The following is a 27,162-nucleotide window of genomic DNA, read 5'->3' as shown; positions in this document are numbered from 1 at the left end:
CTTAATTTAAAAATAATTGTAGTCAAAGGCATGCATGGTCAACAAAGACTGGTGGTCAACTAATGTTGGAGTGGTGATCGACTTCAGTTAAATTGAATCATAAACAATCATGAATCTTGAGATTCTTGCATCTTAGCCAATGAGATTCAACCTTTTGTAACTTACTTGGGTGCTACAAATTAGGGTTTCTTATATCTGTAAAAAGACATGAAATAAGGTTGTGATACGTAAATGCTTGATCATAGATCAAGAGTGATGTAATGAGTAGAACCGTTTTAAGTGTGGACAAAGGTCTGTGTTCACTGTAATCTAGTTGAATATTCAATAAAGAATTTAAAGAGCGATGAAGCTTAAAGGTTGGTTGACTTTTCTGGTTAAAGGTTTCCATGGTAAAAATATCTGTGTAGTACACATGTCTTTATGTGTTTGCCATTGATTATTTCTAATTTATTGCTCTTTTGTAAAAATTTAGATATTTGAATCTTAAAATTTGGTTTAAAGTTGGGCCAATTTTTATTAAAACTCATTTTAAAACGTTGATTGATACAACAATGTACAACCTTGAACTAAATGACTACTATTACAATTCAATTTAATGATTTAATAAACCTTTAATTAAAAATTAATCTCATCTCTAACGCCCCAAATAAATAAATAATTTTTTAAAGTAATATTTATAAAACTATACATCTTGAAATAGATAAATATAACATAGAAAGAATGAAAGAAAGAAATTATTTTAACATCCACGAGGCTAACGATAGCCTATGGGACATATTACTTCTTCATCTGCTTGATGTATTCAACCCTTTTCTGTGAAGCTTCACAATAAATGATCTCAGCTTCTCGACAAACCCCTCGCTAAATAGATTATCCCAAGAGCTAGCCGCCAACATATTTGCATAACTTTCCCTATTGTCTTTGAAGGTCTCACGTTCTAAAACGAAATGTTTTTTTGTTTCCATTTTTCTGGAAGAACAAAAAATGCATACTCTTTCCTCCCACACTTCTTTTGTCCTTTTCTAGCGCCTTGTGTCACAACATAGTTGATGAGAATTAGTCATTAACTGAGCAGTAAGAATTTTGGCTCTCCAAGAGATATTGGCCTCTATGTATGCTTTTGGTTGTGGGATTAAACACTTCAATATAGTACTTTTTCTTTCTTCATAACTCCTTATCCTAAGTACGTTTGTGGAACTTATCCCTAACAAAAGCTTTTATCTCTTTGTTGTTTATTGGACACGCGTTCAAGCAAATACCCCATTTACTAAACCATTTGTGATTTTGCTGCATCCAAGTTTTTCTTTTTTTTGCACAATCTGTCATTAAAGACAACCTTAGGCCATCTACGCTTTTCCATTTGCTCATTTTTTTTTTTAAATGCTGACTCGTACCATAGCAATTGCTTCAATAGAAGAGCCACTATTTCACTTAACAAGATAGCATAAGGAACTGTACTTTTAATCTTGAATTTGTTTGTAATTGAACACTTTTGAATTTTCTCAATTTGTCTCCACCGCATGTCGGATGTACTGCTGGCCCATAGTTCACAACCATAGAGAATCACCGGAATCACTAGAAGCCCAAAAAAAGTTTGAGTGGTTTTCTAGTCCCATAACTTTATCTCTCTTCACCTATTTTGAAAAGCATAAAATGCTTTTCCAACCTCCCAAAGTTCTTTTCTTTTTACAACCATCCCACCTTAGATTTTTGTTGAAGTCAATTTCGAAGTATTTGTAATCCGCAACTTCTTCCACTAGAATGTTGCCTTCAAAGTAAAACTTATGTTGATTATATTTTCTTTTCTTAGAAAAAACCACTACTTTACACACTTGTTCGTTGCTTCTGAGTAACATAACATTGAAATTGAAACTTCTTCCACCAGAATGTTGTCTTCAAAGTAAAACTTATGTTGATTATATTTTCTTTTCTTAGAAAAAACCACTGCTTTACACACCCGTTGCTTCTGATTAACATGACATTGAAATTGAAACTTCTTCCACCAAAATATTGCCTTCAAAGTAAAACTTATGTTGATTATATTTTCTTTTCTTAGAAAAACATTAAAATTGAAACTTCTTCCACCAGAATATTGCCTTCAAAGTAAAACTTATATTGATTATATTTTCCATTTTTAGAAAAACATTAAAATTGAAACTTCTTCCACTAAAATGTTATCTTCAAAATAAAACTTATAATGATTATATTTTCTTTTCTTAAAAAAAACCACTACTTTACACACCCGTTCGAAACTTCTTCCACCAAATGTTGCGTTCAAATAAAACTTATGTTTGATTATATTTTCATTTCTTAAAAAAAACCACTGCTTTACACTACTGCGCGTTGCTTCATGACATTGAAATTGAAACTTTCCGCATCTATCCTCTCCACGATAGGACAAAAATCCGTGGTGTCTCGACCAAGTTTTGACGGAGCCCTCAAAAGATATCTATTTTAAATTTGTTTGTTGACAGTCTTTTCGATTCTGAGAATTTTCACGTACTGTCACTGACAATGCGCTGCCTTATTATTAATTTATTATCCACCATTTTAGCGAGAACCATCATGCCTCCCTCTTGGAGCACGAAGGAGTCGTAACTTTCTGAAAACCCAAAAACTCAAGAATTTAAGATCTCTGAGATTGGGCAGAACTTTGAAGAGACAGAAAGTTTGTATGTTACGCATATGTGAAATCCATTTCTTTGCACACGATGGGGTGTGAGAGTCTCTTCTATTCGCTGGTTTTGACTCTTACAGTAGCTCTCATCACATACAATATGGTCACAACAACAAGTGTTGTTCATCAAAAGGATGATTCAGAAGACACAGATCCTATTATTAAAATGCCAGTTGAGAGGAGATTATTTCACACAGCTCTGACTGCAACGGACTCTTCTTACAACAGGTGGCAGTGCAGAGTCATGTACTACTGGCACAAGAAGTTCAGTAGCCAACCTGGCTCAGACATGGGAGGATTCACCAGAGTTCTTCATTCGGGCAAGCCTGACAATCTCATGGATGAGATACCAACCTTTGTGGTTGACCCTCTCCCTCCTGGACTCGACCAGGTCTGTACTTGATAGATTCATTTTTCTTTTTATATTTATCGATTTTTAAAATCAAGGTGGGTTGAATTTCAATGGATATATTCACTTGATTTAATTTTAATTTTATATTTATTATTTTTTCGAATTGAAGCAACAAAGGGCTGAACCACTGTGATCGCGGATTGCTCAGAGCCTATATCAATAATACATTCGTGCAAAAAAATGATTATGTGGGATGGAAGGAGATTGATATGGAGAGTTGGATTACGTGGGTGAGAGGGGAATTGAGTGCTTTGGGGTTTGGAATATGGGGGGTGGAGGGGAATTGAGTACTTTGGGGTTTGGAATACGGGGGGACCGGAGGGGAATTGATTGGGGAACTTTGATTATGTCGGCGGCAGGGAAATTCAGTGTTTTATGGATTTGAATATGTGGAGTTCAGGGAATCGATAGGTGAACTGATTCTGTTGGTGAGAGGGGAATTGACTGCGCTGTGGATTTAAATTTAATTGTATAGATCTTCTCGTGCATGGGGTTGAAGCCAAACAGTTATTGTATGTGGGCAGAAACCAAACCCATGAAAAATAGTCATCGAATTATGGGCTGTATTGTTGTTCAGGAAAATTGTTTTCTAACATGTAGATTTTCACAGTTAAGAACATTATGACGATGAAAACTTCTAGAATGATGAAAATTATTGTGTGATCTCATTGAGATGTTGATGTTTTCACAATTATAGATGTCTACTTTCTGTCCTCGAAGATAAGTGAAGTGTTCACCTGAAAGGTTGGGCATCTCAACAAAATCACACAATATTCCATATATTTACATAAATTGAATTGAACAAAAACAAAACCCTATAAAACCAGTCATTGAGTTATGTGTTGTTGCTCTGCAGGGCTACATTGTATTGAATAGACCGTGGGCTTTCGTGCAGTGGCTGAAGCAGGCAGATATTGAAGAAGAGTAAGTCTGTATGAGAATATTGCATCCTTGTCAATTTTAGTTTTCTTCAAACTGTGGTTGTTGACTTGGATTTCAGAAATGTAATACAATGGATGCAATATATTATGTAATTCTTAAGGTCTACTGGTACAACACATGCTATAAAGCTCTAAAACGAAATTTTGTTTTCCTTGCACAGGACACTCTTAGATGGAAGTAGGATTAACAATTATGGGCTTTTACAGGTACATATTGATGGCGGAGCCTGACCATATCATTGTCAAACCGATACCTAATCTGGCCACAGAACATTTGCCAGCAGCCTTCCCTTTCTTCTACATAACGCCTGAAAAATATGAGACAGTTGTACGCAAGTTCTTTCCCAAAGACAAAGGGCCAGTTACAAACATTGACCCTATAGGAAACTCTCCTGTCATTATTAGTAAGGTGCGTCTTAGCATAGTTTTCATTTAGCTCGTCAACCCTACTTTAAAAGGAAATTCCGAAATGGTTTCTTGGACTTTGCTAAGAGGATATTTTTGTTCTGTTCCCAATTACTTTTGTCTATTTTTATTGAAGGTTTCAGCTTATTTCGGTTAATGTCACACTGCCTTGATTCTTAATTTTTTGTCTCTCTGTTACTCGATCTCAATGAAGGTTTCCTTTGAATCAAATGACAGATTGTTTTAATTCTAAGAATCGGTCATGTGATGGTTTCAGGCATCTCTTGAGAAGATTGCACCGTCGTGGTTAAATGTCTCATTGGCAATGAAGAACGATCCTGAGGCAGACAAAGCTTTTGGCTGGGTTCTTGAGATGTAAGATGTTCTTTCCAAGACCAATTCATTTTTAATTAAATTTTCTACGTTTATTGGGCGTCTTCTTTCCTTGCCATTCATTTTCTCCTTATTTTCCAGGTACGGTTATGCAATTGCTTCAGCATTGCATGGGGTGCGACATGCCCTTAGAAAGGATTTTATGATTCAGGTATCAAGTTTCACCAATCCCATGTTTGGTAATATTTTTGCAGCCTGTTAAAGGAACCAATCTCCTGCAAGAAATTTTTTAGTCTGATGTTCTTTGCGCAATGAAAAGGATGGATTAAATCTATGTTAAGTAGGTTTTGTTTTTGCAGTTTGGACTTTGATTTCTTACAAATTGTATCTTTGCCTCTTAAATCAGCCCCCTTGGGATCTGGAGGTTGCAGAGAAGTTCATCATTCACTATACTTATGGATGTGACTATGATATGAAGGTATTTTGATAGATTCATATCATAGCACTTGGGAAACGATGGCTCGTTCTTTTTAAGTGTTTAACCATAAGGTTCATTTGTAGAAATTCTATTCCAGTTCGCAGTGATAGTTTTGGAGGATATGTATTCTGGCTATGGCTTTTGCTTTTATCATCCCATACTAAATCATTGGGTTTATTTCCTGCTCAGGGTAAGTTGACATATGGAAAAATAGGAGAATGGAGGTTTGATAAAAGGTCATATGACAAGGGTGCACCTCCAAGGAATCTGTCACTTCCACCGCCTGGGGTTCCAGAAAGTGTGGTATGACTCTATCCTTCACTGTCACAATGCTGCCCTGTAACATTTGTATAAGTGCCAAATCTGTTAAACTGTTACCTATTGCGTAACTTTTTTCTCTCAGTGATGATGTTGAAAACTGTCAAAGTGAAAGGGCTTTTGAAATTAGCTTGGAACCATCAGTAGGAGAGGCAAACATGACAAATAATGTGGTTCACATATACATGGACCCTGGAGTTCAATATTCTGTCCGAAATTCAGTGTATTCACGTTGTAACATTTTTGGAGATTATAGATATTGATCAGATTTATAATGTTTCCTGCGCTGGTGGTCATCCTTTTTTTTATTCGAAAGAAAGTATTGACATATTACAGTAGGCCCCTGACCTAAAATTTATATCAGCTACAGTGGTCTTAAAAGAAGCTCATAAAAAGTTATTACAAAAAAATTTGCTATCGATTGCCAATTCCAGTCTATTCCATGAGCCAGTGGATTCTGGTCAATGTCTGCATGAAAAGGCATAAGATGACAGCTCCCCTGCATATTTCTTTTTTGAGTATAATGTGCAAGATATACAAAATTCTTGGTATTATAGTTCTCAGAGTACATTTTTTTTGCCATGTAACAAAGCACCCCACCCTTCAGCCCATAGGCAGGTCAGATATTCTTCAGGCTCAAGGCTGTTTAACAACAAAGCTCATCACAACAGTATATTTGATATGAGTCAACATATCACTAGTGGGAATTGAACCTGGGTAGAGAGGATAACAGTCATTCCTGCCATCCACCTGGGATAAACCCAATTGACAGTTCTCAGATACACCATCTTTGAACTTTGATGGTATTTACAAATTTAGTCTCCTCAGAAAACATGGACCACTGGTCCTGTTAAAATTCCCTCTACTAAATTCCAACATTTGCAGTCTTGTTATACTAACAATAGAAAACGGATATGATTGCCAACTTCAAAGAGGTGCCTCATGATTGGCTATTTGGTGTGACTGAAGGACTCTCATAGTTGAGAAATATTTACATCTTCACTTAACTAGACGTTTAGCTTTTAGCTAATCACTTATTTATCTTTTCTGCCTCAAATTATGATCTAGGAGTTATTTTTGCACTCCCACTTTGTATTTACCCTGGAAGTACTCTTTTAGTCCCATTAACCTAATTTTATTTTGTGGTCATTTGTTGGACATTAATAACATTATCTTATCTTCTTTGTTCTTAAATTTTTAAGTAGGTGGTGTTATCACCCAGGAATTTTTTGTGGCAAAAGAATAAAGGAGTCGGGTAAACAAATAGGTGCAGAGCCAATGTTATGTCACTCTGGATCTGTCTCGCTTTGGCTGGTGCTTTTCCAACCAAGGGGGACTTCCGTACATAATAAAAAGTATAAACTGCAAGTTAGTAAGGGTAAGTGCAACCATAAACTAATAAACGTGAGTGCTGTTTGGATTCTGGAAATAAAACAGGTACAAGATAGCAATAAATTAAGTGAATAGCAATCTAGAATGTTCGGAAACAATGTAATATGTGCTAAGTACATAACTGTTGACTCAAAAGGGAAAAATCACTTTGCTGTGTCGTGCTAAATAAGTGCTTGACAGCGACCAGAAAATCACTTAAAACTGCTGGAAACACATAGAAAATGATATACTAAATATTAAATATGAGCAGGTATGCAAATCAATGCAAAATAACGATTAAAGAGGCTAATTACTGTTTAAAAACAGAGCTGGAAAGCAAGCTATCATTGCTGTTTTTATGTAGGAAAATGCTAATTAAATACAGATTTTAGTTTTTAAATAATTTTCCTATCATGCAAATTGAAGAAAAAGTATAGCTTTTTCATGTTTCTTCAAAAATGGTAAAGAACTAGCAAGTTATACTTGCTGTTTTTTGACACAAAATCAATGAATACAAATACAAATTAACTACTGAAAGAACTATATTCTTAAATGCATGGAAACTGATTATGATTAATTAAGGTTGTGTTAATTTTCTTGAAACTCTGCAACTACTTAGATGAATTTACTGAAAAATCAAGGCAACTAGAAACTGAAACAAAGTTTAACTTTCGCCAAGATACAGAGTTTCTTAACATTCAACATGCAGCGGAATATACTCAAAATAAAAACACATGCGCACACATGAATTTGACACCAGTGTTTTACCCAGGAAACCCAAATGGGAAAACCTGTTTTCTTTGTCTTCTTATTGGTTGTTCTTTGATCGAATAAATATTTTACAATTCAATATGTTGCTACAACCACCAGCAATTAGCCTCTCAGAAAGCTCTCGGCTTTCTCCTCACTAATCCCAGCTCCACAATTGCTCTTGGCCTGCACACAAAAGTTTCCTGCTGAAACTAGGCTCGACTTCTGCTCTTTGAATTCTGATCTTTGGTCCTCAACCAATGCGCTCTGTCAACAACAAAGAATCATCAATCTCTGTGCCTTCGTCCTTCTCTTGCCTTAATAGACTTAGATACATGCAAGCGGGCCAAGTTCGAATGGCTGTTCACACAAGTGCAATGAGTTCCTTTTGCCAATTAATTGGAGCAAGTCTAAGTTATGCTTGGACTAGCTCTCAGTTAACTAGCTCGAGTTGCTTCTTGATTTCCTCTAGTTGTGAACCGAATTAATTGAGGACTTAACTCGTCCTCTATTCACTTGTCTTTGACGTCTTAACTCATCCTAACTAAACTTGTCTCTGCCACCTCATCTTGTAGTCTAACTGAAGAAGACTCCAATGAACTAAAGCTCCAACACTACGCATGCAATCTACTGATGACCATTCCAGTGAACTGAAAATCAACTCTTCACATTGAAATCTATCTCATGAATTCGCATTCATGCTAGAGAAAGACAATTCAAAGTCTTTACTGGCTAAGGCACAAGCCAAAAGACCTTCCTTTGCTACATTTTCAACACTCCCTCTTAGCGAGGAAGGGATTCTGTACAACTCCCAACTTATCTCTGAAAAACACGAACTTGCCTTTGACTAAGGCCTTCATCAAGATATCTGCAACTTGCTCATTTGTGGGAATGTACGGTAGCTTTACTATCCCTTTCTGCACACAGTCCCTAAGATGATGGTACCTGATCTCGATGTGCTTGGAGCGATCATGAAAAACTAGATTCTCAGAGAGCTTAATGCAACTCTGATTGTCATAGTAAATCATGGTGGGCTCCAACCCATGCCTGAAAAGACCCACAAGCAACTTCCTCATCCAGATGGCTTCACATGCTGCCAAGCTGGTAGTCATGTATTCGGCCTCTGCTGAACTAGGGGCAACTGATCTCGGCTTTTTGCTAAACTAGGAAACAACTGCTAACCCAATGCTGAAGACACAACCTGAAGTAATTTTTCGATATGTGGTGCTCCCTGCCCAAGCTGCATTTGTGAAGCCCTCAAGCCTCACTCCATCAACTTGTCTGTACCATAACCCATAATGTGCTGTGCCTTTGCGATACCTTAAGACATGCTTGGTAACAACCCTGTGATCTCTGGCAGGCTCCATCATGAATTGGCTCAACTGGTTCACTGCAAAACATATGTCAGGTCGTGTGTTGACTAGGATTATGCATGAGCACAATGGGCAGTCAGTTATAATCAAAATGGCGTAGTGTCAGCATGGTGGTTTCATTTTGAGATTGGCATGCGACCCTGGCATTACAGGGCTTGGCAACTCAAGTTTCAACTACCATTAGGGATGAGCTGGTTTGTACAAGGGAAGATCACTCAGATCTTCCACTGGACCTTAGTTTCTTGGAGAGCGTTTCATTTCTAGGTGACTCGTTGATATTATGGAGTGCCTCGCTGGCATTGCAGTGTGATCAATAGGAAGAGGCCGTTGGTAGTTTGGGTGGATGAGGAGGATTGTACCTTTAGGAGTTCACCCTCGAGGTACATGTAGTTGATTTGCGGGTAGAGCAGCTATCCGGGGAGTTGAATGGGATTTTGCATTATCGAGATGCTCTAATTATGGGCAATAGGCAGAGGGCCATTGGTGTCTATGCCTTGTTGGATAGCGAGTGGAGGGGGGGATACTTCACATTGACCAAGATGATTTGGGACCTCGGTATCAGGGAATTTATTCATGTGATGGTGGTGTAGTGGCGAGGAGTGGTTCAGTGGCACATTTGGGACCTTGCCATTCAGCTGGACCAACTTAAGGAGTAGCACCATATGTTGAAATTGCTTGAGGACAAGCAATTTTTGGTGGGGAGGATTGTGATATCCCCGATTTTGTGCGTGCGGAAATTACTAAGGAGTTTGCCCAATTTTGGTAATATTATATAAAAGCTAATTATAATTAATAAAAATGGGCAAATATTATTTTATTAGGAAAAGGAGGCAAAAAGTCAGTTAGTGGAAAGTGGCCCCCACCAATAAAATAATATTAAAAAGGGAATCTAGAAGTTTGGAGAAGACTCGACGAAATGTTATTTCTTATTGTTATTGGAGAGAAACTCAAGGGAGTTTCGAATGGAGGGTTTCAAGCGAAATCCTCACCCTAGTATTGGTGGATCTCATTGCCACCCTAGCTTGTTCTTTCTCCTTCTCCGGTGGACATTATCTGCCACCCTAGTTGGATCATTTCCACTATGTATTTCTGAAGGTATAACTGAGATTGCTTGCAGAGAGACTTCAGCATTGTGGATCAGTTTGTTTTGCAAGAGAGCGAAGATCCCATTGCCAAAGGGAGCAAATCCTTACAGGGCTACACTATCTTTCAAGGGCCAAATTTATCTTCTCCAAGAGAGCCAAATACCAATTGATGGGAGGGCTGAATTTCTGAAGCTGATTGCCAAGGCCGAATTGTTTTTTCAGTTCGGTTCTCTCTCAGATCTAGAGGCCGAGTTTGAATGTACATCTTCAAAAATTGTGGTGCTAAGAAGAGGCCGAATTCCCGAGTCAAGAGCCAAGGTTGTCAACATAAGAGGAGGGGCCGAATTTCATCTTGTTGGAGATCTTTCCTTCTGAGTCAGATTGAAGTGTGGAATTTGGTGCCAAGATCAAGAAGAGAAAGGGCCGAATTTCCCAACCTATAGCAGAGGTCAAATTGGCCCAAGCAAAGGAGGTCGAGTTAATTTGTGGCTCAGATTTCAGAGACCCGAATCAATGGGTGATTAGCGTGAGAGCACAGTGGTATCTTGAGCCATACCTCATCAAATTCATCTAAGGCTTGAGGAGGACGAGATTGGCATCTTTAGGGATTTTTGGCACATTTTTACTCATTGCAGACAGAGGGTCGAATTCATATTTGGGTTGTGACTTCCTTATCTCTAGCAGTGAAATGAAGGCACCAGATTTGGAGCAGAACTTCTAAAGATAAATATTTGTATCAGCTGGTATTTCAATCAGTTCATGAGGATTAAAGCAGAGATGTAGCAGACGTTCCAAGAGGCCGAATTTATCTGAGAAAATTAATTGTAATTTGTCTCAGCTGGGCACAATACAGGTGTTGCCCTTCATTTTGTATTGATAAATGTTGAAGATTATCCTCAATAAATTCAGATTTTTCCTTAGACTCCTTGTTGAAGATTGTTTAACTGAGTTTTTTCATGAATTGTTTGACAAAAGTCCTGAATGGTCTGTTAAAGATAATTTACTGAATTTGCATACAAATTGTTTGAAGAAAAGCATCAAAGAAAAAGTGAAATTTTTTTGGAAACATTTGCTTGAATCTCCTCTACGTATATTACAAAATTTTTCTCCAAGCCTTGTATCATTGCACCATATCTCATCCAAAAACGATCATACTTACAGACATAACACTGAAGTATATGGAGTAACAATCTTTGCATCTTCTGATCATAATTTTATTGTGTTCACACAGGTTGCCCATATCATACTTGAATACACCAAGATAGCTTACATGTCACACATTAGTAGATGTATTTGTATACGCACTGATGATTGTGAATCTCATCACATAACCATCCTTCATTTAATGCAAATGTTTTGTAAGGTAGCATTTTCAGGACATTGACATAGTTGTCTGATTAAGGAGCAACTTCATAATGCATTGTGTGAACAACTCCAAAGTATACAATGATTCAAGTCTCAGACTTATACTTTTATGGACAGATCATTTGAGGTCTAGCAATATTTCAAAAATATAGTGATGATATGTATCTTACATTCCAAGCGTAAAGTTTCTGTTGAAATATGTAACTAGGTTCGGTCTTCATAATGGCATATGTAATCGAGATTTTATGTATTTAATGAATAGAGAAAAATAAATTTATTATGTGTTCTTGAGGCATGTGCTTCATGCTCAAGGTAAATTTATTTTTAGGTCAATCACCCGTTGAGTGCTTCTAGGTTTGTCATAAAGTCAATTGAGTCATTGTCATGTATTGAAGACCCATTTGGGCATGTTACATACTGTAAAGAAAAACATATTGAGTCAAAATAGAGTCAAAAGACCCTCTAAGACCTCGTCAAGGCACAAAGATTAAGTCGGCCTACATGAAGGGACAAGTCGGCCTCAAGATAACAATTCGTAGTAGTACCCGTCACAAGCCTATAAATAAGAAGGCATTCAACCTCATTTGGACACTCACTCAAGCAAGTTCGATCTCCTCAAGATCAATGTTTTAAAACTTCGACTCCGACTCGGAAACTGTTGAGGGTCGACTCCGACTCCAACTCGGAAACGGCCAAGGGTCGACTTCGACTTCGACTCGGAAACGGCCGAGGGTCGACTCCAACTCCGACTCGAACTTGGAAATGGCCGAGGGTCGAATCTGACTCTGACTCCGACTCCGACTTGGCAACGGCCGAGGGTTGACTCTGACTTTGACTCGGTATCGACTCGACCGGTTTGATTTCGATGACTCGATCGTTGTAAAAAATACATTAAATATTTATTTTTTTATAATTTTTTTTTAAAGATTTTCATTCATGTTTCCAAACAAAAAACTTTAGAATATAGAGAAAAGACAACATATGATCAAAGTAGGCTCATGAATATATCCTTTATATCAAAATGGCACCTAGTGCATTGTCCAATACAAAGTTCATACTTAGCCACCAATGCCAAGATTCTTTTTTGCCTCAACCTAAGGACAATCACTAGACTACAACAAAAATAATAACAATTATGTGCCCCTAATGAAGTCTCAAAACCCTTGATTTAATTATGGTCAAGCTCCAGAACAATCAGAGGTAAAGATGTATTTATTAGTCCATTGCCAGAACGTTTGCCTTTTTAAAAACATTGTATGGCTCAATGCATTGTTTCAGTTTTCTAATTCATGCCACAAAGATAACCATACTTCGACCTTGTAATTTTCAAAACTTTCTCACAGTGATAGATTACTTTAGGGCTATAAATATGCAATAAACAACAACCCAACCATTGATATGTAGGAGGCGGAACAACTTTTGACAAATGTGCTTCAAGATTTTTGTCAAAGAGCCGAGCTGGCTGAGTTGTTACCGAGCTGACTGAGTCATTACTGAGTTGGCCGAGTTGTTACCGAGTCGACCGAGTCAATGACTGGCTCTGTTACAACCCGGCCAGCCGTTCCGTTTCAGCCACCGAGTTGACTTGGCCAGGGATTGGCTCGGTCTTACTCTGTCGAGTCGGAGTCGACTCGGCCCTTTTTTAAAACAATGCTCAAGATAGAAGCTGGAAAAGGATGAAGAAGAAGAAGATCAAGATCGAAGTTTTTGGGCCTCTCTCTCTCTCTCTCTTGTTAAGGTTTCTACAATTTCTGGGCTAGATGAAATTTTGAAGCTGCATCGAAGCTGTGACGCTGCAAGGTCGAAGCTCTGAAGTTGCCTGTAGATCGAAGCTACATCAAGGTTGAAGCTGCGACCTATATCTTGTGTCCTATGGTCTCATTGTTCTTTATGATTTGGTAGCTATTTGATGATAGAGAACACTAATAATAATAAAGGAAAGAAAAAGTTAATCAAGTAAAGTAAAAATACATCACAAGCAGTTATCAAAGTAAGGGAAATCACCTACACTTGTCGCCCCTTAGATTTCTCAACATGGTATTAGAGCTAAGGTGACTACATCAAGGAACAACAATATAAAGAAGGATACTCAAGGGCCAAAGTATAAAGAGATCATCTTGGAAACATCAAGAGCATCAATCATCAAGGAGGACTAGCCCTCTCATCATATTTAAAGGGAATAATTAAGAGCATCAAAGAAGACCTCAAAACCCTAACTCATCCAAAGAAGGGTTCCACACTTGAAGCGTTCTTGAAGGAAGAGCGAAGCACTTTTGGGTCTGTTTTTTTGGGTTATATTCTCCACACATAACAAGTATTAAGACATCCTTCTGCAACAACAAGTATCAAATTGCAACCACCATCAAGGGTCAAGTTCTGTCTCCTTTACAAGCTGAAATATCAAGAAAAAGAAGTCAAGTCAAGCGAAGTAGAAAGGAGGTAAATTTGTCCATCTTCTAGCCACACGTGTGCACCAAGGCTTTGCAGAAAAGGCCAAAATTGCATAACTGCTACAACAAGCTAAAATTCTAAAGAAGGGCCGAAATTTGAGGTTGTGAAACAAGTTTAACTAACATTGTCTTGAAGGAAGAAAAGCAGGAAAAATCATTGTCATCATCATCAAGGAGTCAATGTGATCTCCCTTTGAGCCAATGATCACTCTTGAAGAAAGACATCTTCTATTATCTACATCATCATCAAAGTCAAGAAGGCATCAAGTTGAAGATTTCATCATCTAGGAGTTTCTTCACTTCACAAGTAAGTATTTTTATATCTATATTTGAATATGTCAAAATGACTTCATATTACAAGGAGAGCAACAAATTGGTTGGGTCATCAAACTTTCTTTCATGGAAGAAGAGGATAGATTTGATCCTCATAGAAAATGAAGTTGTTGGTCATGTTAAGGGTTTAATTGTTGAACCGCCGAAAGAAGAATCTCAAGCTCTACAAGATGAAGATAACAAAAGAAAAAGGAATAACCTCATACTTTATGGGGGTGTCAAAAATAAGAGACCAACTCCAAGAGGTGGGAGAAATAATGTCTAACAAGGAAATGACTACCATAGTGCTCAATGCACTATCAGAGGAATGGAGCAACTTCATATTGAGCATCTATGGGAAGAAGGAAACTACTCTATTCAACGAACTATGGTCATTGTGCAAAATCGAGAAAACCAGGCTGAAGGCAAAAATTGATGTAGGATCAAACAAGCAAGCTCAAGCGTTTGTTGCCATGGCTAGAAGAAAAGGGAAGTTTGGGAAGCTTGGTCCTCAGAAAGAAAAGAAGAACATGTCGAAGGTTCAATACTATGGTTGTCATGAATATGGGCACTGCAAGAGAGATTGTCCAAAGCTCAAGAAGGACAACAACAAAAGAGGAAGGGAAGAATTCCATATCACTAAAGAAGTGAAAGAAGCTGAAAAGAAGAAATCAAAGATGGAGGAAGTAAAATATCTCTACTATGATTGAGATAGTGTTAAGTTATGGTATGTTCTATGCTTATAACAGTTTACTTCTTTTTCTTATTATATTCCACCGATTAGCAATCACATGTACATAAAGTAAAGTGCAGATAGAACATTAAACGATCGACAGAAAACAAGCCAAGACAAGAGACACAAGATGTGGCGGCTAGCCAGGGACAAACCCCACAATGTGTGGGGAAACCCTTTGATCAAATCTTCTTTTATCTTCAATAATTCAGCAGAGAGAAATAGTACAATAAATCTGATTCATATCAGCAGTAGCAAACCCTAGATCAGCAGCATCAACATTAGCAGCTTCATTATCAAACTAGGGCAGACCATATCTCACAAACCGACCGTCGGATTGACTTCATTCCACCACCAAAAGTTTCGGCTTCCAGAGGAGGTTCAGATGAACCTGTAGCGCAGTTCAGATGAGGAGATCTTCTAGGCCACGCAAGTCAATCTTTACTTTTGCAGTTGCAGCTTCAGTTTCAGCAGTTTCCGGCTTCAAACTAGGGCAGTCGATATCTTGCAAACCGTTCATCGGATTGACTTCATTCCACCACCAAAAGTTGCGACTTTCAGAGGAGGTTCAGATGAACCTACACCGCAGTTCCAAAGAGGAGATCTTCTAGGCCACGCAAGTCAATCTTTACTTCTGCAGTTGCAGCTTCAGTTTCAGTAGTTTTCGGCTTCAAACTAGGGCAGTCGATATCTTGCAAACCGTTCGTCGGATTGACTTCATTCCACCAGCAAAAGTTGCGGCTTTTAGAGGAGGTTCAGATGAACCTACAGCGCAGTTTAGATGAGGAGATATTCTAGGCCACACAAGTCAATCTTTACTTCTACAGTTACAGCTTCAAATTCAACAGCTTCCGGCTTCACATGTGTGAGAGAGAGACCCATTTCAGCGCAGTAGAGAAGAGACTCATTTCTGCGCAGTAGAGAGAGAGAGATGTGATGAGATGAGTGAGTCCAAATGAGGAAAAGTCCTCTTATATTTATACACAACGTTGGTGGGTGAATAGATGCGACTGTTGGGCTTCTGAGCCTACATGAGTTGTAGGTCGGCTTGATAATAATTCCATAATCAAAATAAATTCATATCTCCATGAATACTTATCGGAATCGGATGATCTTTATATCAATCCTACACCTCTCGACGAGAGGAATCTAATAAAAATATTATCAGCCATGAATAAGATGACCCACATGAAGTTTTGCCCTGGTTTCCAATTTTAACACTCCCTCTCAACCATGGAGAACTTTATCTGCAATTTGTCTATCGGTCGTTACTATTCATCCATCAAATGCACTGCCCTGTACAGCATGACCCTTGCCCTGCTCTGCTCTATTCTGCCTGTTCTGCTTTGTCTTGTTCTGCCCTGCACTGATCTGTACTTGTTTTGCTCTGTTCTGCTCTGCTCTTGCATTGTTTTGTTCTGCTTTGCTTTTGTCCGAATTATGAAGAAGAAGAAATGATCGAGGATGTATCATACTGATTCAAAGTCAGTCTCAGAGTATGTACCACTGGTCCCAGACCAGTCTCAACCAACCCGAAGTCAGCGTCATAGTGAGTACAACTCCACTGGTCCTAGACCAGTATCATCCTCCACTGATTCAAAGTCAGTCTCAGAGTGTGTACCACTGGTCCCAGACTAGTCTCAGCCGACCCGAAGTCAGCTTCATAGTAAGTACCACTCCTACCACTGGTCCCAGACTAGTATCGTAGTCTCAGAGAGTGTACCACTGGTCCCAGACTAGTCTCAACTGACCCGAAGTCAGCGTCATAGTATGTACCACTCTCACTGTTCCCAGACCAGCGCTGCACTGACACGAAGTCAGTCTCGGAGTATGTACCATTGGTCCTAGACCAGTCTCAACCGACCCGAAGTCAGCGTCATAGTATGGTACAACTCCTACCACTGGTCCCAGACCAGTCTCAACCGACCCGAAGTCAGCGTCATAGTATGTACCACTCTCACTGGTCCCAGACCAGTACTGCACTGACACGAAGTCAGTCTCGGAGTATGTACCACTGGTCCCAGACCAGTCTCAACCGACCCGAAGTCAGCGTCATAGTATGGTACAACTCCTACCACTGGTCCCAGACCAGTATCATTGATCCCAGATCAATGGAGGTCATCCTAGCGTAGGGAGTACGGTAGATACAACGATGCGTCCATCGGTACTACTATGGTCCCTAACTTCATTTCCCTGCTCATTGATCAGATGAGAGGTACTTCCCATGAGTCCCAGACTGCATGGGTAGGATGCCTTGACAGGAGAACTAATCAATCCTGTCCTCACAGGAGAACACATCAATCCTGCTACAATCGCCGTGGAGAACACATCAATCCAGGCCTCACAGGAGAACTAATCATCCTGCTACACAGGAGAGCGAATCATCCTGTTCCACAAGAGAGCGAATCATCTTGTCCCACAAGAGAGCGAATCATCTTGTTCCAGTGTGCACCACCAGGGGAGGGTGAGTCACCCTGTGGTCATATGTTGCTCCAGTAGGAACCGCAAGCCCTCAGAGCTCCCAGAGCTCAATGTATGCAACATGCAGGACCCTTGTACAAGGGTTTCTTGCCGACTCCAAGTCGTTTGGGAAAATCACAGATTAGATCTTTCCTCGGGGCTTTGACAAGGTGTATCAACCTGTACATCATCTTAATGTGATGGAGCTTCCTTGCTCATCGACTTACCATATCCCAGATGATGTCTATCTGCTGGAGCAATTGACGAATATGGGATTCCTCAATAATCGAATCCCACCTCTGGTTGTTACAGAGAATCACAGTGGTATCCAATGTAAATCCAAACAGCTCACTGAAGAGCTTTCGCAACCAGACTGCCTCACACGAGGTTATGCTAGCAACAATATATCCTGCTTCGGCAGTGCTCAAAGCCACCGACTTCTGCTTCCTGCTCATCCAGGATATCGAAGCAGATCCCAAGGTGAAACAGTACCCGGAAGTGCTCTTACGGTCCACCACACTGCCTGCCCAATCAACATCAGTATATCCAAGTAGTCTCACATCTCCAACAATGTATCTTAATCCATGAGAGATTGTGTCCTGAAGACATCTCAGAAGATTCCTGGCATCAATCCAGTGAGGCTCAACCAAATATGAGCTCACAATGCTAACTGCAAAACATATGTTCGAATCGAGGTTCACCAAGAACATCAATGCGAATGAGTTTTTGAAACTCAGAGGCATTTCCCAAGTCTGGTCCGACATCACTACCATATAACTTCTAAAAGTTAAGATCCTTGAGGTAGTCACAGGCTTGCAGTCCATCATACCGAATCTTTCCAATATATTTACCACATATTTTCCTTGAGATAGGAAAATTTCCCTTGGCTTCTGCCACACTTCAAGTCCTTGGTCCTTCATTTCAAATTCAGAAGCCATCTCCCTCTTACATTTGTGAATGAGAGGGTTTGCACCTGTTAGAAAGAGGTCATCCACATACAACACCAGTATGAGAGGCTTGTCATCTTCAACCTTAAAGTAAAGGTTAGGATCAACTTCACTCCTAGTGAATCCCAGCTTTATCAAGTAGCTATCGATCCTCTCATACCATGCTCGGGGTGCTTGCTTCAGCCCATAGGGAGCCTTCTTCAACCTGCATACATGAGATTTTCAATCATAAATCTCAAATCCTTCAGGTTGCTCCACATAGACCTCTTCTTTGATAGAACCATGCAAGAACGCGGTCTTAACATCCATCTGATGTAGGTTCCATCCTTGTGAAGCGGCAAGGGCTATGATCGAGCGGATGGTCGTATATCTGGCAACAGGTGCAAATATCTCATCATAGTCTATACCTTCCTTTTGGGAGAAACCTCGAGCAACAAAACGAGCCTTATACTTTTCCGTATTCCCATCTGCTGCATGCTTTATCTTGTAAAGCCTTTTGGAAGTAACAACAGTCTTGTCTTGGGGTTTGGGAACTACTTCCCAAACATCATTCTTCATGATAGACTCATATTCTTCGGTCATAGCATCCTTCCATACTTGATGCTTGACGGCATCTGAGAATGACGAAGGCTCATTTTGTATGATTGTGCTCATGATGGTCAGGTATCCTTGATACCTATTAGGTTTCTTACTTTCACGAAAGGTTCCTCGGGGTGCAGCATGTCCTTCAGCATCATCAAGTAACCCCCTAAGCCATGAAGGCCTCTTCCTAGAAGAGGAAGGCTCATATGGAGGAGGATCAATCGGATCCATGGGTTCTTCTACATCAGGCATTGATTCATCATCCTTTTCTTTCAGTTCCCTGGTGACGGCTTCTTGAGAGCACCTCAAAGTCGGAAGATTGTTCACCTTGCTGAGAGCCATATCTTCGTCAAAGGTGACATCATGACTAATTACGACTTCCCTTTGACCGGCTACATAGATTCTATAGCCTTTAGTATTTTCACCATAGCCCACGAAAATTCCCTTCTTTCCAGATGCACCCAATTTATTTCTTTTCTCTTTCGGCACATGAAAGTATACAGGGCTTCCAAAAATTTTAAAATGAGAAACATCAGGTTTCTTACCGGTGAACTTTTCTTCAGGAGTCTTGGAACCCAATGCTTGATGAGGGCATCGATTTTGTACATATACGACAGTGTTTGCAGCTTCAGCCCATAGAAACTTCGGAAGTCTTTGATCATGTAGCATGGCCGGACAACTTCCATAATTGTGCGGTTCTTCCTTTCTGCCACACCATTCTGTTAAAGAGTATATGGTGTAGCAGTGTCCCTCTTGATGGCAGCCTCTTTACAAAAATCATGGAACTCATTAGATTCATATTCAGTTCCATTCAGCAGTGTTAGATTCATATCTGAAATTTCTAGCCTTCTTGAATGGTTGCCCTCTTCCTTGATTTCCCGCATTCCTTTTGCCTTTGCTGTTGAATTTTCCATTCCTTCAATTACCATGAGAGGGATTTTGATCATCGTCACGGTGAGAGTCCTTTCTATCAGGGCATTCCCTTGCATAGTGACCTGCTTTATTGCAAATGAAACATCGTCCTTTTCTTCCACCCTTAAATCCGGCCTTCCTTTTCGATTTAGACCCATAAATATTTCTTTTCTTATCATGAGAAGAAAAAACAGCAGGAGGACCTTTAGGCAAGGGCATTTCCTGCTCTTCTACCCTTGTTTCTTCTTGAATGCATCTAGCCATTAATTCCTCGAAACTAGGAATTACATTATTGTTCAGAAGAGTAGTCCTGAACACATACCATTCAGATGGTAATCCTCCGAGAGTTGTGAGTGCCATCTCTCTGTCAGTAATAGTTTCCCCAATAGATAGGAGATCGTTCTTGATCTCGGTGATTCTGAAGAAGTATGCTTACATACTTTCATCTTTACCCTTCTTGATTTCCCTCAGCTTATTTCTAAGAAACAAAACTTGATTTGCATCAATAACTTTAAATAAACTCACTAGTGTATCGTAGATTTCCTTGGAGGTGTCTAGATCAGAGATGTAGGCCACCAAGTGCTTGTCGATAGGGTCCCGGATGATCTTCTATTGTTTTGACTTCTCCATTTTTTCATTTGTTCTAGGCAACAGCGGATGCATTTGATGGAGGCTCAACAATATTGCCTCTCACATGATCCAACACTCCTTGATTCTCAAGGGTTAGATCGATAGACATCTTCCATCCGTGATAGTCATCTTTCTCACGGAGCTTGTCTTCAGCAGGAAAGAGTGTTGAGGACCCCATAGTTCTTTTAGGATAGCCTTGCCAATATTTTCTTCGATGATTGCTCTTGCTCTTGCTCGGGCTTTGTCTTCACCTCAGCTCTGATACCATGTTAAGTTATGGTATGTTCTATGCTTATAACAATTTACTTCTTTTTCTTATTATATTCCACCGATTAGCAATCACATGTACATAAAGTAAAGTGTAGATAGAACATTAAACGATCGTTAGAAAACAAGCCAAGACAAGAGACACAAGATGTGGCGGCTAGCCAGGGACAAACCCCACAATGTGTGGGGAAACCCTTTGATCAAATCTTCTTTTATCTTCAATAATTCAGCAGAGAGAAATAATACAATAAATCTGATTCATATCAACAGTAGCAAACCCTAGATCAGCAACATCAACATTAGCGGCTTTATTATCAAACTAGGGTAGACCATATCTCACAAACTGACCGTCGGATTGACTTCATTCCACCACCAAAAGTTTCGGCTTCCAAAGGAGGTTCAGTTGAACCTACAACGCAGTTCAGATGAGGAGATCTTCTAGGCCACGCAAGTCAATCTTTACTTTTGTAGTTGCAGCTTCAGTTTCAGCAGTTTCCGGCTTCAAACTAGGGTAGTCGATATCTTGCAAACCATTCATCGGATTGACTTCATTCCACCACCAAAAGTTGTGACTTTCAGAGGAGGTTCAGATGAACCTACAACGCAGTTCCAAAGAGGAGATCTTCTAGGCCACGCAAGTCAATCTTTACTTCTACAGTTGCAGCTTCAGTTTCAGCAGTTTCCGGCTTCAAACTAGGGCAGTCGATATCTTGCAAACCATTCGTCGGATTGACTTCATTCCACCAACAAAAGTTGCGGCTTTCAGAGGAGGTTCAGATGAACCTACAACGCAGTTCAGATGAGGAGATCTTCTAGGCCACGCAAGTCAATCTTTACTTCTATAGTTACAGCTTCAAATTCAACAGCGTCTGGCTTCACATGTGTGAGAGAGAGACCCATTTCAGCGCAGTAGAGAAGAGACTCTTTTTTGCGCAGTAGAGAGAGAGAGAGATGTGATGAGATGAGTGAGTCCAAATGAGGAAAAGTCCTCTTATATTTATACACAACGTTGGTGGGTGAATAGATGCGACTGTTGGGCTTTTGAGCCTACATGAGTTGTGTCGGCTTGAGAATAATTCCATAATCAAAATAAATTCATATCTCCATGAATACTTATTGGAATCGGATGATCTTTATATCAATCCTACACCTCTCGATGAGAGGAATCTAATAAAAATACTATCAGCCATGAATAAGATGACACACATGAAGTTTTGCCCTAGTTGCCAATTTTAACAGATAGTCTTCCACACCTAGTTCATTTCAAGTTTTCTGTTGTAAAGTATAACTATCACGGTAAGCATGATATGATGCATGTTAAGATATGGCATCATAGAAGCATACGATTGAAAGCAAGAGCTCGTGACATCATCATAAAGAAGCATGAAAGATAGCTGAAATAGAAGTCTTTGGCTATCGCCTATAGAAGGATCTAACTCTTGGTAACCTCATTAGAAGCATAAATAGTACTTATGGGAAAAAGAAAGTCATCTAGTATAGAGCTCATCATACATCATTCAAAAGGAGCATTTGCAGGATGAGGATGATCAAGATCCTCCGTCGGAATCTTCATTGGAAGTTCACCTACTAGAACAAGCTTCTCGTTGGGAATTCCAACTTGTATGGGATTCATGGGACGATGGTATGATGTCAAAAGAAGTGAAGTGGGTCAAGGGATTGAAATTCTTTCAATCAAGGAAGCTACCGAAGGAAGTCTAGATGACCAAAAGAAAGAGATGAGGCGTGTATGTGTTAGGATATTCCGACACATAGGAAATAGTTAAGTACAACTTGGTCTAGTATAGAGTTAGGTAAAGTGTGTTTCTTTATCGTTGTACATTTTGTAACTTACAATCCGACGGTCACGATATGTAGTGATCCGACGGTTCATTCTCTCCTCGGTATTACCGACACTTGATCCGTGGCTTGACACCCGATTGGTCCATGAATTCTATTTAAAGCGCATGGAGGGTCATTTGTAGGGTAATCCGTGCATGAGAGAAGCTTATGTAAATTTTCATTCTTTGATTAATAAATTGCCTGAAGTGGCGCTCACGCCGTGGACTGTTTCCCTCTTTGAGGGTTTTAACCACGTCAAAAATACTGGTGTATTGATCTGTGATCTGGTTGTGAGCGGTGTCCTTTTGGTGTTCTTTCTGAGGAACTTACCCTGTAAATTCCTACATGGTATCGGAGCTATTTGAGGGCCGCGTCCGTTGGTGATCCAAATCTGAAGCCGGTAGAACTGCATCCGACTGCCGTTTCCTAGATCTGCTGTTTCTGACTGCTTTCGGGCCGAGAGGACTGCTCTGTTGTGTTTGGAGCATCTGTTCCAGTGAGGAACCCTTTTCGTTTCACGCGAAAAGGTTTCCGATAGCCCTAGCTGCGTCATTTTTAAGATCTGGAGGTATACAGTCTTTATTTGCAGTTTACTGTTATTTTCTCTCTGCTTATTTCGGTTTCGGTTTATTTAGCTTTTTTTTAAACCGGATCTATACCTTTCATTTCTGCGTATGCTCTTTGCCCTGCGACTCTGTGCGATTTGGGCAAATCAGAAACAGAAATGAAGGATTTTTCTCATGCGTATGCTCTTTTCCCTGCACCTTAGTGTGATCTTGGAAAATCAGAAACATTGAGAAAAATATTTAGTTTTTCGGCTAAAGCTAACTTTGAGCCGCAAGGTTCAATTTTTGAAAATATTTAGTTTTTTGGGTAAAGCTAACTTCGAGCCATAAGGTTCGTTTTCTTTGCATGTCCGTGTTGGGTTTTGTGTTTTTTGTTTTGTAGGGAAAAAGAGTTTTCTCAAAGCAAGCACGCAACCCAAGGCCCCCCCCTCTCTCTCTCTCTCTCTCTCAAATTTTTTGTATAGATCAATTGGTTCAAAGCTATTTTAAGAGAGTAGAGGTCTTGGGTTCAAGTCTCCATTTTGTGGGGGCGGACTTTTTCATTTCCGCACATTCCCGCACTTCGTCGGCAACTTCAACAACTTTTTTTCAAAAAGCCATAACTTCTTCATCCGGAAGCCTTTTTCAGAGCCGTTTTTTTTAAACCAGCCTAATTTTTCGAGATCTATCCATTGGAACACTTACTTTTAGCATCTTCAGCTTCAGTTTTTGTTGAAATGGAAAGTCAATAACAAGTTACCCTTGACAGTACCAACTACTTCCAATGGTTGTCCTACATGGAGGATTTACTTAGAAGTAAAGGTCTCTACCGAATAGCCACAGGCCAAGAAAAGAAACCGAAAGATGAAGACAAGGCTGCTAAATGGGAAAATAGACAAGATCAAGCACGTGGTTTGATAGGGATGTCTATCTCTCCTGATCTTAGATTCCATATTGCAGAACTTGATACTCCTCATGAAGCAATGGAACAAATCAATAAAGTTTTTGGGATTAAAAATGAAATTAGAGCCCATCAACTTGAAAATGAGTTGCTTACATTGGACCCTAATAATTTTTCTTGCATTGAAGATTTCTTGTCTAAGTTCAAGACCCTTAGATATCTTTTGGAAGGTGTTAATGTTAAGAAAGAAGATAGTAACCTTATTTATTCCATCCTTACTAAGTTGGGACCAACCTACTCTGTATTTGTTTCCACCTTCCATTCTACAAGGGAAGCCTTCATTTCTCAAGGAAAAGACTATAAGCCTCCTTCCTTTGACTCTTTTTGTGATTCTTTAATAAGAGAACAAGAAAAACTCTTACACCTTGGTCTTCTTAATCTTGGAAACTCTTCCAAGAAAGCGTTAGCCACCCAACAGCAACCAAATTCAAAGAATCCTAAGAAGTCATATCCTAAAAAGAATGGTCCTAAACCAAACAAGGGTCCTAAGCAAACTCAGCCTCAAAATGAAAGATCATTTCAGCAAAATGATAAGACCAATAAAAACAAATGGAAGAAGACTGATAGACATTGCAATTTTTGTAATCGAGATGGCCACTTAGAATCAAAATGCTTTAAAAAGATGGAAGCCTTGGAAGCAGCAATGAAGAAGCATAACATCCATTTGGGGCAATCTTCAACTTCAACTTCATCTTCAAGAATGGCACTTTCTGCATGTGGTTGTCAAGCATCTCGGTCTGGCTATGCATTAAATGTATCTTCTTCTTCTCATTCTCATGAGTGGCTCATTGATTCTGGAGCTTCTTATCACATGGCCAAAAGCAAAGCCATGTTTTCTTCTTTAAATGATTGTAACACCAAAAATATATATGTTGGTGATGATAGATCTCTTAATGTTGTAGGGACTGGAATTGTTCATCTAGACAATGGTCAGTTTAATGATGTATTATGTGTTCCAACCTTATCCTGCAACCTTCTATCTGTATATCAGATAACTCATTCAGGTGAAGGTAAAATCGTTGAATTTTCACCTCATGATGTTGTAATCAAGGACTTAAAAGATCCTAAACAGATTTTGGCTACTGGCATTGCTGATGATTCTACAAGGTTGTATAAGTTTCACAACTTTGGGTCATCAAATCTTCCCTCAGTATTTGTTGCTCATAACGATGAAGTGAGCAAACTTTGGCATGAGCGATTTGGTCACTTAAACTATCGCTCCCTTCAGCATCTATGTAAAGAAAATATGGTGACAGGTCTTCCTATGGTATCTTGCAGAGATGGTGTTTGTTCCGGATGTGTACTCGGAAAACATCATCGGGACAGTTTTGAAAAACGTGCCTCTTGGCACGCCTCAGCCCCTTTACAGCTTGTGCATAGTGATTTATGTGGTCCACTTCCAGTTGTGTCATTCTCTGGTTGCAAGTACTTCTTAACTTTCATTGATGATTTCTCCAGACGCACTTGGGTATACTTCTTAAAACTCAAGAGTGAAGTATTTAACACTTTTTTGGCCTTCAAGGCCTTTGTTGAAAAACAATCTGGACATCAAATTCTTAAGTTAAGATCTGATAATGGCGGAGAATATGTTAAAAACACATTCATCAACTATTGCACTGAGAATGGAATTCAAATGCAACATACTGTTCCATATACTCCACAACAAAATGGTGTAGCTGAAAGGAAGAATCGCACCTTAAAGGAAATGGCTAATTGTATGCTACAATCTAAAGGACTTGGTCTTAGTTTTTGGGCAGAAGCAATTAACTGTGCAAATTACATAATAAATCGCACTTCTACTAAGGCTTTAAAGAATATCACTCCAGAAGAAGCATGGAGCTCAATCAAACCAGATGTAAGTCACTTTCGTGTTTTTGGAAGTGAAGCATGGGCCCATATTCCAGATGAAAAGCATAAAGCTTTAGAACCTAAGAGTGAAAAATGTACTTTTGTTGGATATTCTGAAGATGTAAAAGGCTATAGACTTATTCCATTTAAGTCCAAAAATGTTATCATTAGAAGAGATGTAAAATTTGATGAAAATATATCGGCCTGCGAGCCTAGTCCGGCGGATGTGCCACCTCTCTCTATCTCTTCTACTTTTGAAAACATTTCTTCTTCAGATGATGAAAGTGAGGATGACAATCCTCCCCCACCATCTCAGGATCCTCCTTCAGCTCCTGAGCTTCCAAAATGGGTTCGTGCTACTCGAGATGCAGCAGGTGATCTTGCTGGTGATCCTACAGATCAGCGACGCACACGTTCTCAGTTCGAGAGAGCCTCTTCTTTACTGGCTCAAGCTCCAGTAAATTATGATCCTGACACCTTTGCAGAAGCTTCAGGCCATCCAGATTGGGAAGCAGCTATGAATGAAGAATATCATTCATTATTGGCAAATGATACATGGGATCTTGTTCCTTTACCAAAGGGACGAAAACTTGTTAGATGCAAATGGGTTTACAGAACCAAGTATGGACCAGATGGAAAAGTTGATAAACATAAAGCTCGTCTTGTTGCTAAGGGATTTTCACAGGTTGAAGGCATTGACTACACTGAAACCTTCTCCCCTGTTGCCAAAATGAACTCTATCCGCCTTGTTCTTTCCCTTGCTGCCTCTTTCAAATGGGAAGTCCATCAGATGGATGTTAAATCTGCCTTCTTGCATGGGGACTTGCATGAAGAAATCTATATGGAACAACCCATTGGCTTCATACAAACAGACTCCAGCCTTGTTTGTCGACTTAAGAAATCCCTTTATGGTCTCAAGCAAGCTCCTCGGGCTTGGTATGCCAAAATGGATAGCTTTCTTTTAGAATCTGGCTTTTCTAGGTGTCATTCTGACAATACTGTCTACACCAAGAAAGTGGGCAACTCTCTTATCATCCTTGTTCTTTATGTTGATGATCTTATCCTTACTGGTAGTGATCCCAACCTTATAAACCATGTGAAGTCTAGCCTCAAAAGGAAATTTGAAATGACAGACTTAGGACACTTACACTATTTTCTCGGTCTTCAA

General features: G+C 39.5%; 1 protein-coding gene across 3 annotated transcripts in view; it reads left to right on the top strand.

Moving 5' to 3' along the window:
* The first annotated feature begins 2,343 nt into the window (after positions 1-2,343).
* The window catches only part of LOC149174026 (hydroxyproline O-arabinosyltransferase 3-like), an 86,592-nt gene continuing 61,773 nt past the window's right edge, over positions 2,344-27,162 (top strand). For 2 of the 3 annotated variants that reach the window (XM_089419143.1, XM_089419144.1), the window contains exons 1-7: positions 2,344-3,068; positions 3,946-4,013; positions 4,238-4,439; positions 4,713-4,810; positions 4,910-4,979; positions 5,175-5,246; positions 5,436-5,549. In XM_089419143.1, the coding sequence (XP_089275269.1) occupies positions 2,712-3,068; positions 3,946-4,013; positions 4,238-4,439; positions 4,713-4,810; positions 4,910-4,979; positions 5,175-5,246; positions 5,436-5,549 (981 nt within the window). In that variant the 5' untranslated portion in view covers positions 2,344-2,711. The remainder of the gene's footprint in view (positions 3,069-3,945; positions 4,014-4,237; positions 4,440-4,712; positions 4,811-4,909; positions 4,980-5,174; positions 5,247-5,435; positions 5,550-27,162) is intronic. The other variant, XM_089419142.1, reaches the window with a different exon arrangement.

Source organism: Pinus tabuliformis, chromosome 4_1 (genome assembly GCF_031772625.1).
Source record: "Pinus tabuliformis cultivar Carrire ecotype Pingquan chromosome 4_1, CPIR1, whole genome shotgun sequence".
Lineage (NCBI taxonomy): Eukaryota > Viridiplantae > Streptophyta > Pinopsida > Pinales > Pinaceae > Pinus > Pinus tabuliformis.
The sequence above is the reverse complement of the archived record's forward strand: the minus strand, read 5'-3'. Positions and strand labels throughout refer to the sequence as shown.